Source organism: Apostichopus japonicus, chromosome 17 (assembly GCF_037975245.1).
Source record: "Apostichopus japonicus isolate 1M-3 chromosome 17, ASM3797524v1, whole genome shotgun sequence".
In the NCBI taxonomy this organism is placed as follows: Eukaryota; Metazoa; Echinodermata; class Holothuroidea; order Aspidochirotida; family Stichopodidae; genus Apostichopus; species Apostichopus japonicus.
The window spans coordinates 35,615,552-35,628,400 of record NC_092577.1 but is presented as its reverse complement, the minus strand read 5'-3'; the positions used below and the strand labels follow the sequence as shown (position 1 = coordinate 35,628,400).

The 12,849-nt window shown below is 35.9% G+C and overlaps 1 protein-coding gene across 1 annotated transcript; it reads left to right on the top strand.

Annotated features, from left to right (window-relative positions):
• The first annotated feature begins 1,953 nt into the window (after positions 1 to 1,953).
• On the top strand, positions 1,954 to 8,782 carry LOC139984686 (uncharacterized). The gene is made up of 2 exons (XM_071998695.1): positions 1,954 to 4,816; positions 5,732 to 8,782. Exons 1-2 carry the CDS (start codon positions 4,492 to 4,494, stop codon positions 6,202 to 6,204), a joined length of 798 nt encoding a protein of 265 aa, XP_071854796.1. The 5' UTR covers positions 1,954 to 4,491; the 3' UTR covers positions 6,205 to 8,782.
• Positions 8,783 to 12,849: the final 4,067 nt, after the last annotated feature.

The following is a 12,849-nucleotide window of genomic DNA, read 5'->3' as shown; positions in this document are numbered from 1 at the left end:
TTTTTTCGAAGGAGCAGAATGGCTTACCGAAGTGATTAGGCATTTTGAAATAATTTAAGAGGATGGAGAAGCATGGGCTAGGTCTAAGTTCGTGAGTAAATCACAGAAATTGTTCGGTAGGCCTACTGCTATTTATTTAGGGATATTGCGATTATTTTTTATGTAGCGTTAGGCTTAGTCTGTAGCTGTAGCACTGTAGCTGTCTAACGTAAGGTCATGAATTCAAGGATAATTCTGCGGGATACCCTAGGCCAAATGCTAGTAAAAAGGATCATGCCTCATTAGATTTAGAGAGGGGTGTTTCTAATTGTGTGTTGGTTGTATAGTTTGTGTGTAGAACCTCACACAGCAGTTGTCTGCATGTATTGCTTCTGTTGCATTGCAAGTGGTTGTGTACACTGTTGATCGTGTGTGGATATGGAAATGTGGGAACTAAAACTAATTTCTTCAGTTTCAGAGTAATATTTTCATTTGGCATGTTTGAGGGGAGGAACGAATTACCTTTTCCGGGAAGTTGATGGCCTTTAAAGCCATTGTTGTCACTCGAGATTGCCCGCTGCACCTCACGCGCAATACTGCTCTCTGATTTGGACCAGAATATTTCTGAAGGGATATCGTCGCTGTATTGCTGAGTGATTGGTTGATAGCAGATGGATGAAGTCCAGCTGTTGACTTATGGCAACATACACATACCACTGGTCCAAGTTATTGGCAGAATGAACCTTCGCTTTTCTTATTGTTAATTTCATATGCTTTATGGGAACACATTGATGGACCTGATTGGCGTATAAACCCTTACGAACACTGCTGTTATAAAGGTTCTGGCTTGTTTCAGTATTAGCAGAACAGGAAGGCACATCGTAATCTCATCAAGCTTCCCTAACCAGGCTATGTCATGAATAATTGCAGTGACCATAAGTTGTGGCAAATATAAGATGGACTAAGAATGAAATGAAATTTTTATTTGAAATCAAACGGTGTGTCGTTTCATTTGGTTCATATGTAACTATATCACTTTGACGCACATGGAGACAAATGCAATATTTTATATTCATGTCATTTACACTATCAGCATTATTATTTGTCATAATAAACCATGATTTAAATGCAGCGACATAATAAACACACAGAGACAAATGAAGTGTATCGGTTTTTTCTCCGTTTACACTATCACCATACGTATAATTACCAACAATCATTCACAAATACAACATATATCAACATTATAATACAACATTGCAACATGCAACGACATAATATACACACATTACGTAATGCCAGCCAATCGCTTGGAGAATCTAGACTGGAATGAAACAAACATAGTGTTAATGTATGTTAAGAAAAGGTAATTTCAGCCCAAGAAATTTGCATTTGATCGTCTCGCAACTACAGTATTATTTGTTGACTGCTGTTAGTAGAATGTGACTCTTTCGGACCAGTTACTGCTACTTCCTCCCTTCATATCATGTGATTTGCGCGTGGGCTTTTATTATTTTTTATGACCTTTACAGTGTAGAATACTCTCTGAATGATAAAGAAAAAAATTGTTTGCTTTTCATGGTTTATATTCACGTGTAGAGCAAACATTTTTCACGTCGAATGATTCACAATGCCTATATAGGGCAATAACGCCCACTCATTCAAAATGCTCAACGAACTGTACAGTAGCTTTAGTTGGGTGCAACGGACCTTACTAGTTAGTTCCTATTTCGTAGACCGTGCTGTTTGTACCTGCCAAAAATTAATCTGCATAATTCAACAGTTTTCCGAGTTTCATTTTGACAAGTTTCAAGCTGCCAATTCGTTCCGCTTTGTTCCTCCTACCAACAGGCGTTAGTGCATTCTCTCCTCTTAGTGGATCCTTGTAAATCTGTCACCAGCCTATACCAATACATCCAAACGATACCAGGTAGACAGATAAGTCAAACCAGCAAACTGCAACTGTCAGTGAGTATCCACCAAACCAAAATAGTAGCTTGCAACTTTTTATATCTTTGAGTTGGTTAACAAATGTTTGCCGTGGACATGTGTGCCTACTTTTGTTAACAATTTGTTAAAATGTTTTAAAATAGACCTATTTCAACGTTTGTATAGCCTGATTAGTTTAACAATTCTTAGATCATGATGTGCTGGTAAGAGCAATTGAAGAAGTTTCAACATTTGACTGGATAGGGGAGTTCAATTAAGGACACTAGACGGATATGCTGCATATTAAATATTGCTTCTCTCGGATCTATAACATAAATAATAAACATTGTCGGTACACATCATTGTCGGCTTCATTATCAGTTTTGGTTGTTGTCCTTTTTTCTTTTTCTTTTTGATTAGAATAACGCGGCCAGTGTTCCCGTTGCTGTTTTGTATAAATATATATATAAATATATGTTGATACTAGATGAGACTAGTGGAACACTAGTACACTCCACTAGTCTCATCTAGTATCAACATATATTCCGCTCTGTCCAATGGACATAGAGCACTCTGCGCCAAGATAGACGCCAACCAACCAACTCTCTCTCCACCTCTCTCTCCACCTCCACCTCTCTCTCTCTCTCTCTCTCTATATATATATATATATATATATATATATTTATTTATTTATTTATTTATTTATTTATTTATTTATATAAATATATGGTCATTTTCAAAATCAGTGGTGTCACAATTGTATACTGAGGGCTAAAATTTCAAATACCACATATCTTGAAATTTTTACTAACATCACATGTAAAAGGGTTCATAGTTTGGAATTTCAACTTTTCGGAACTTAAACATATACGTTTATGAGTGTCATTTGTTCGGTGACTGTAGCATTCTAGGAAATTTAAACAAAAAGATGGGTTTTTTTTCAAGCAAACATATTTACACAACTTAAAGCAGTACACTGACTCAAGTAATCTTCAAGTTAACTATGATCATATGTAACTTAAAAATGAAATTGATTTTGCTAACAGTTTTTAATACTGTTGTAGATATTTCCATGTTAATTACCAATTTATTAGAAAATCAAGCATTTTTGTTCTTAATTTTACATATTATCTATTTTAGAAAAAGATGAGATCATGTCACACACCCTTAATAAAGTCTTCTCACAAAGGGCTAAAATCCAATGTGAGTTGCCCAAAAATCCATGCATTTTTGCAAAAGTTGGCAATTTTCCACTTAAGCGTTTCGGAGGTGACGTTAACATTTTACGTGTGTTTCGAAGGTGACAAAAATGTTAACAAGTTGTTATAAAACCTTTTTTGCTAATAACAAAGAAGTAAACCCTCTCAATGTATATTCATTACATCTTTAATCAAACACTGATTAAAAAAATACATTTATGCCAAGTAGCAGAGCATATACGTCCCGTACAACTAGTGAAACAAATGAATGAATAAAGAACACAGAATACAATAGTTTTTTTGTCATAAAAGGTAGGTAAATGTCAGGTAAAGCAAATGTGGGCCTCTAAAAAGCAGTTGTAAACATTGGATTGAAGTCTCTCACTGTAGCACTCATATTGCAAATGATTATCTCACATTAAACATATTGTGTACCTACAGTCTCTTTGGTTTCGGAGGTGACTCTAAACGTTTACACAACCCATAAGGCTTGATTCATGCTAAAACACATAGAATTTACCTTGGAAAGTATGAAAAACATTAGTAGGATATGTTGATAATACTTTAATGACATTCATGATCCTGGAACCATGACTGCTTTTGCTGCCATTCATGATAAATTGGAGACAATACTGTATCCGTTCAATATCATTTGGTTAAATTAACACTGTTTTGGCTTATAACATATGAAATATTATACCACTTGAAGAAATGTTTATTGGTTACACTAGCCATTCTGACGGCTAGTTACGGTATTTTTTATGTCGGTTAAACTTGTTGCAGTGAAACTTACTGTCACATTCCTGTAACTTTATACACATTTGTAGAGGACATTCAGTCTAATATTCTGGAAAAAACACATTATTAACATGACCTAGTCACAGTCTATCAAAGTTTCAGTGAAGAAGTTAGCTTAACACTTGTCAGAAATGATGTGCTCACATTCCTGTCTAAAAACATTTAACAGCAACTTGGGTACAATGGCCTTGTTGACACTTAAGAAAGCACCCGTACTTCAAGTTCGCAAGGGCAATTAATTCCCTTGGTGTGAACACTCCCGTACTCATACTTCAGTCCGCGTGCAGTCTTAATAGGCCATGGGCCATGGCAAATTTAGATGCACTTTTGTTCACATGGTCAGTGGGGAAAGTTAATTTCTCTGAAATAGTTAGTATAAATATGTACTGAATCAATATTGACTTGTTCTTTTTGGTTCTACTGGCACAAACAGTCAGAATTTAAGAAAAACTAACAAAAGAAATTATCCATTGCTCTTAAAAGAGCTTATCTAATTGGTCAGTATTTCCAGGTCAAACCTTAATTGACCAATCACAGCTGTTGATCTGTGGTCTGGTTACACCATGGTTACACTAACTGCACAAACATGGCTGCTCCCACACTCAAATGTTGTATGCATGTGTGTGCACAGACAAAAACGAATATTTCATCCTTTTCTGACAGCTCTTTTGCCAAATTCAAGGTTTGTGTTTTAAGGTGGATTGTTTTACCAGGTATTTATGGTGCATTAGCTAGAGATGTCACTTCAAAATACTGTATAGAGAGCTCAAAATCTTTAGCTGATTTTCAAGATCATGAGCATGGTGAGTCGTGCATTGGCTATCATTGTGATTGCTACAATACCAGAGATTCACAGATGAATAAACTCAACAAGACTGAAGAAAGGCTTGCTAAAAATCCGCCCAAAGATGGTAAGCAAACATTTAAATAATATTATGAGTATGAACCCATTTTCCAACTGAAATTAGAAATGTCAATCTGACATTTTGTGGAATGTGGTTGTGCTTTTATTTAAGTTTTTACATTCGTTCTTGACGGTTTGTTATTGTATTGTAACCTAGTCCTGCTGTCATTTTGTTGTGCAAAATGCATCAACCTGATGTAATCGTGAATTTATTTGGGTTAGGGTTAGATATGTACAAACAACAGGGATACATTTACAATTAAAATCTCTATTTAGTGTGTGTTAAGTTAAATTTGGCATGTGTTCAACAAATAGAAGTACCTGTCATGGGGGGGAGGGGGGGAGTTTGATATTTAACTTTTAGACTTTCTTCAGTAGTTGCTCTATGATTTTATCAAATGAGACGAGGGCCCCAAACCCACGCCCAATTTTCCATTTGCGCTTAGTTGATTTTTTTTTATATGGGTGGACTGGAGATCAATATTTCATTATTGCTCTGTGAGTTTTATAAAATAAGACGAGGGCCCCAAACCCACGCCCAATTTTTCATATGTACAAATACTTGGTTGATTTTTTTATATGGGTGGAGGTCGATATTTCATTATTGCTCAATGATTTGATAAAATGAGACAAGGGCCCCAAACCCACGCCCAATTTTTCATTTGTACAAATACTTGGTTGATTTTTTATATGGGTGGAGGTCAATATCAATGATTTGATAAAATAAGACAAGGGCCCCAAATCTATGCCCAAATTTTCATTTGTAAAGAAAAGTTATTCATTATAACAAGTTTAGATAAACTGGGCTAGGTTTGTCAATTCAAGTTGTAAAATGGTGTAGGTTAATGAATTCAGAGCAAATTTTTAAAACTTTTTTAAAGTTGTATTTAATTTGTATCTTTCTCTTGTTTGAATGTTACAGATGATTCCACTGATGATGACAATGACGATGTTGAATCTGTCTGTAAGAAGCGAACACTAAGATCAAACGTAGCTGGACCATCTTCTTCAGGCAGACCACACATACTTCCAGTGTCGTGCATCATTTGTCACACTGATCACTGGATAAGGGACAAGGTGACCTGTAAGAGACGAAGAGAGCCCCTGACTCGTTACGGGACAATAGATGCTGGGAAACTCAGAAAGGCTGCTGAGCTGACATGTAACGAATCCCTTCTTTTGCAAATGCGTGGCAGAGACCTTGTTGATTCCGAGGCAAGATACCATCCGAGTTGTTTTCGCAACGCAACCAGATTTCTCCCTCGGAAGTGGCCAAAAGAAACAACAGATATTCTATATGCAGAGTCTTATGCAAAGTTTTGCCACAATGTCATTGATGAACAGATTCTTAAACAACAGGGTGCGATCAGGATGACAAAACTCACAGCCCACTGAGCCCAGTTCATCAAAATGGTTAAAGAAGTTCAAGGGATTGATGCCTCAAGTTACAGATCCTACAACTTAAAAAAGCGTCTCCAAGGCTCCTATCCACAACTTCATTTTTTGCGACCAACGCGACGCTATGAAAGTGAAGTTGTAATTTCCAGAACTGTAGAAGCTCAGGATCTAGCAGTAAACCTGGTTAATCTACAAGATGATACAAAGTCAAGTAACGAGTTAGACACTTCAAGTGGTAGTGAATCTGATTTGCAGCATGAACAAAAAGGTTTTCGTAGAAGTCAAGGCATTTCATCGAGTGACATGTACTTTACAGCTAGACAGCTTAGAATTGCTGTCCGAGAGGTACATTTGGGCACAGCATGACATCAGACATCAATTGGACTTTGGAGTAATATTTCAAAATCTAGCATTTTTAAAATGTGAACTCAAAAACTGTGATTGTTAGATGTGTAAATACATGCAGGAATGTGTAAACTAAATATAGTGCATCATTAGTTACATGTTCAAATAATGTGTAAGGAAATAGAGGGATCTGTAGGACAAACATGAAGAAAACAAATTCAGTAGTGTCAAGAGTTGGGGCTATGCATTTAGTTTGAAAAAAAAATCAAATTGTACTCTGTTGTAACTTTCAGTATCAGTTGGAATAGGTGTAGGACTATAATGTGATTCGAAATGGTCCGATGAAGTAATATCTCACGTTATTGTTTATTCAATTTGATGCAAATTTCCACACAAATTGTTGTTTTATTTCATGTTAGTTTAATCTTGGCTAACACCAGTCTCCAGAACACCATTTCATAATGGAATTTAACATACAATAATCAAAGACATAGTCAGTGCACCACACCCTATTGAATATTGATTATGCGATCACTCAAACACCCCCCCCCCCCACCCGCAAAAAAACAAAAAAAACAAAACGAGGCTCGATTTTTGTGGATTGGTCCTGTGTGTACAGTCGTTTAACTTGTTGTTGACGAGTAAGTGCCACCCATTCACCATGGGTATTCATAAGAGTACAACTTACTGATACTATCTACAGAAGTTTCATGTGCAATGTTATGATCAACAAACAGTTTTAATGCATATTACAAATGAGATTTAAAGTTTTTTTGTTAAGGTAGTTAGGTGAAGCGCTGCTTGTAACAAAACATTGTACATGTAGAAGTCTGTTGTGAACTTTGGTGTTCTAAACATGTTGAAAAGATTTGCAGTTGATAAATAAAAGAAGAACATATCTGAGTTTGTCACTTTTTTAGGGCTGTTTAGACATACTTTGTTTGTTAAAAAAGTCTATCGGAATCTCCAGTTTGATTATAATGAATATGAAATAGTGTGCTTATATATTCACCAAGAATGACCCCCTCCTCAATCATGTTATGTATACATGCTGGCCTACTCCTTGCTCTCATTTGTTATTACTGGATCATTAATTGCCTAGAAATAGTGTATTTCAACAATGAACAAACTGGCCTATCCCCACCACAAATAAACACCAAGTACAGTTGAAAAATATTATTCCAATAGCCATATGCCTATATACAAACTTTTAGAAATGTTGTGCCATACATAATCTTTACAATTATAAAGGTTTCCACATCAAAATGTGAATTTTTGGGGGGTAAACTGTTTCTATCTGGAGACAGACTAAATATTTTTGATCAAGTGAGGGCGCTGTTTTTCTTATGTTTTTCTTTATGTTGGAAAAGTTGACATTTTATCTGTGAATTACATATTAATGTGCCACTTTTGAGCAAAAGAACAACTTGATTCTTTATTAAGGACATATTATCTATAACTCAGACTATATTTCATGTAATACCACTCCGGACGTAACAGGAATCATTTTCTGGAAGGAATTCAGAGCCACGGCCCATGGCCTATAAGAATATTCCTCCTATCTGGGGCTTCATCCAATCGCTCTTGCAGACACAGCTTGCTACCGTCGATAATTAGACATTAGTGTACAGTCAATACATACAGCTAAAGTCAATACCCACAACACAGTGTACATAGCAGTGATGGACATCTCAGGTCCAGATAAAAGATAACAAGGTATCACGTTTCATTACTGTCTGCATATTGTATCGACAAGAAGACAACTTCACTTGCAAGCAACCGAAAGTTAACTTTTTTTCAGAGGGCGGCACGCGGTTTGAGGCGAGTCTTCAATGCCTTTAATAATTACTTCGCACGCAAACCGTATACATGTCAGCTTACTTTTAAACCATATAATTATGCACTTGACTGTTCTTTGTAATGCCAAAAAAACTTATATAAAACACAAAGCAAACATTTATAACGTTTAAAAAAGACGTTTCAATTAGTAGAATCTGGTCTTTGTATGAGAGCTTTTAACAACCTTTAATAATTACTGTACACGCAAACTGTACACATGTCAGCTTACTTTTAAGTGTTAACCGATAAACCACAAAATCATTTACTTGACTGTTGCTTGTAATGCCAAAAAACTTCTGTAAAACTGAAAGCAAACATTTATGAATGTTACAAAAGACATTAAGTGTTTCAATTAGTAGAATAAGTATACAGCGATCATCGTAAATGTTCATTCCAGGTATAAACTCACAACTAGTTAAGATGGAGGTACTGGACGCATTTCAGATCGAGACAGGCCAAGGACAAGATTCCCCTGAAGCCTCAGTTACTTCATTTATGGTAATTATAATGTGGTTTTTGGGTGTAATTCGTTGGAAAATACGTGGACCTGTAAACCTACCATTGATCGGTAAGTAAACATAAACACATTTCCTATTTTTGTTTCTTGACATGTACGTAATTCAGTTTGTCAAATCATTTTCACAGAGCTTATCACAGATTATTTAAGTCTTCTTCTACTTCTTAGTAAAATAGTTTTTCTTTGCACACTACATATTAACAATTAACTCTGAATATATAATCGTAAACTATTTGAAGCAAACTTGAGATTTGTAAGTTTAATTCCTTTATTATTGTGAGTCATTGTTAATCACGATACGATTTGATTAAATACCTACTTTCAGGTAACAGTAGAGTCCATGTTTAAGATTCCTTTTCGAGCTTGATCAATAATAGAGCAAAAACGTGTTTCTGTAGGAGAAGATTCAAATACTAGTAATGGTGATGTATAACGCGCACATATCCACCCGGAAGGGTGCTCAAGGCCCGGTAGCTTAAAAGAATTATTAACAATGTCCTGATTCAATGCAGTATGCTCATTTTTAATGCCTCACGTAATTAAACAATGTTTTCCTGAAAAACTGTTGACTCATCGTGATAGTGTAAATATTTGTTTAATACATTGCCAAGTGGGAAATGCACGTAATTTGTATTTCTCCACATCTTTTCTCTTCTAGGGCAATCAAGATGGGTACGAAAAGTGTTCTGCTCGTTTTCAGCCATGTGTAATTTGGTACTAACAATAACACTAGTTCTTGCAGCTGGTCTCCATCTGGCATGTAACACCCAATACGTACACCAATCCTTACGCTTTGTTGCAATAGTGTTATGCTACTGGCCCTGCCTGATCGCTCCGCGTATTGTCGGCACTATTGCGTCTTTGTCAAAGTTAACCAATTTGCCGAAGGACGGACGGAATGTAACCTGGTTGCATGTTTTTGACGAGATCCAATTCACTAGAAAATTGGAATTGCTGTCGTCTCAAAGGAAACGAGCTACACCAAAACTCAAAATGCTATTTATGTTTCAATTGATGTCGCTTATTTATACAGTGGTCAGAATCCTTTATTTTTTCAGTTTCCAAACTCTCTGTATTTCGTGGCTCTCTATTGGTTGGCTTTTTCTAGACGTTATGGGGATGCATTATGCATGTTTAATGGGACACTTCCTATACATTCAGACAGTTGCGTTGCAGGAACTGATGAAAAATACCGTCACATTCATTAAGCAGAATATCGGCGAAGTAGATCAATGTTTAGAGGTAGTCAAAAATTTCTTTCAGGATTATTTGGAGCTCCGCAGGCTTCTGTTGCCAATGTGTAGTTTTGTTTTGTTTGGGACAACTTTCGGAACTACGGTTCTCATAACAATGAACTTCGCAACAACAGAAAATCAATCTTCGAGTGATTTCAATAACACAATGTCAAATGAGAGTATCACCCCTTGTAATGTCGTTGGTGTATGTTCCAGGTATTGTACTGAAGTTGGTTGTATCAATGATAAAATAACATTGTACTTTACAGACGCTATTTCCTTCTACAGGGTTTTGATCGGGGTAGTCGTTGTGTTTACAGTTACCAGTTTTCGCGATATAAGGTCCGTTTGGAATCATTTCCGATTGGATCTAAATTTGATGCACAAACATGAAAATATAGAATTTTGGATACAACTAGAAACGTATGTTGACAGACTGCAACCCAGCCATGGTAGCGACATGATGATTACAATTATATTTCCGTTGATTGGTCTAGCATCAGCTCTGTTAGGAGGTTAGCATTCCAATGTTTAATGATGAAATACTAAGAAGTAAAGGAAACTACGATACGGATATCATAATCACTCGTCTTCACTCTCAATATAAAGACAGGAAGCAGGAAGGTGAACTCGTGAAGATTTATGTCAAGCTATTGAATTTAAAATGTTTCCTCATTCAAACATTTATATTGTATATTTGATTTTCTTTTAAACTCTTTTCACTTGTTAATAGTATATTTCTCAAAAAATGATTTTCCCTTTCTATTATGAGGAGATTCCACAAAATCCCAGCATATTGTTTGTTTTAAATTAGTAATTGACATCTACCCGGTAATGAAACTTAATTAAAGTTGACAAGTGCATTATATTGTTATAAAACGAACGATAAAATAACGGATCAACAAGCGTTTGATAATTAAAGTCTTTTGTGTATAAAGACATTTGTGTTTGTTTATCGACTTCCTGCTGTTCTTATATCATTTATTTGATAATTCATTTCTCTGAGATTAATACTGAACTAAATCATTTTATTAGTTGTCCACTCTAAATGTATATCTTCTTCAAATGGTTGATTTTCTCAAGACGTGTTCTTTAAAGTAGTTTCTTAATTGTTTTTTTTTTCTTAATTGCAAAAGTTACACTTTTCATTTTTATAGCATTGTAGAAATCAGCTTTCATCGTTTCAAACATATCAAAGCATCCATAATAACAAGTATAATGAGAACACCTTTACCTTTTTCATCAAATGAATATATGTTATTCTGTCTTTGTACATAAATCAAATTACATACTGTATACAGGCCTGGAAATTCACTTGTGTCCAAGTACAATACAGGAGGAATAAACTTATCTAAGTAACCGGGCGTACTTCTATAGACACTGTAAAATGTTGAGGAAATATATTGTGTTTAAACTCTGGAATGAGCTTACTAATGAAATTAAACATTCAAATTCGTTTACAAGTCTTACTATTATATTAAAGGTCTGTTTATTGCTAATTGCAAATACTCCGATTTCATTTTTGATTTCATAGGCAACTGAGGCATGAGTGTGGTCATTAAACGGCTCGAAAATGTTTACCTCTTGACTTTCACTTTTTGGGCTGTCTCTTCTAATAACAAGCAAGCCATCAATCACGTTCACCTAGACTTGAGTAATGTCATTGATGAGTCGACCAACTTGATGATTTTAAACAGTGAGCTTTATAAAGCAACGAGTTCGTACCTCGTGTCATTGTGTTATAACACACGCGCTTACATATGCATATCATAATACCCAAGGCGCATGTATAAGCCGTAGAAATGTTCGGCTTGAGTACCGATTAAGTTATATGTTTCCCTTTTTTTTAACACGTGCACCATTTTGCATCTAATCCACCTTACATAAACAAACAGTTTTACCTTAGACCCCTTTCCCAGGACGGCATCCCCTGATCGGGTGAAAAAGGAAAGATCCGCCACAGGTGCCAACTATTCTAGGTACGCCACTGATGAGGGGTAGAGAGACTGAAAGTGGTATCTGGCCTAGGAGACCACAATGGACTATTATAGAATCCCATAAGAGAATTACGTAGAATACCAAATTATATATCCGTGTAAGGTGTCTTAATTATTTCTTCATAGCGCAATGATAAAACGCTGTGGATATTAGGTACGGCATATCAACATGTGAAACGTAAGCCAGTTATGGAGCTTTACATTGCGTAATTGTCTTATCTGGCGTGAGATGAACATTAAACTGCTTTAATGCGACCCATGACAACAGATGTTATCAAGGACTCATGTGTAACTATATTCACTATTCTAGTGCTCGAGCGCTACAATATTGGTATTAATGGCCAATTGAACGATACCTACATGACTGTAAATTGAAATATTTCATATAGTCTCTGTTCATTTTGCTGTCTTAGAAGCTAGCTGCGTAGCCAACTAATTCTGAGCATGCCACGGCGCTCACAATGGCCCTCACTTTGTAGGTACCTACATGACTATACTCAATGGTCTGTTGAGCGCCCAATAAATAACACAATGAGCAACCGAAAAGTTCTTCCTAACACTACAAGCACTCCACGCGCACTACAATACTGCGTATATACAGGCAAATACAGTTCTAGTTAGATGTAATGTAATGTAATGTAAATAAAATCTTATATAGCGCACTACGCGCGATGCATCTGTGCGCTTTACAAACAATCTAGAAAATACA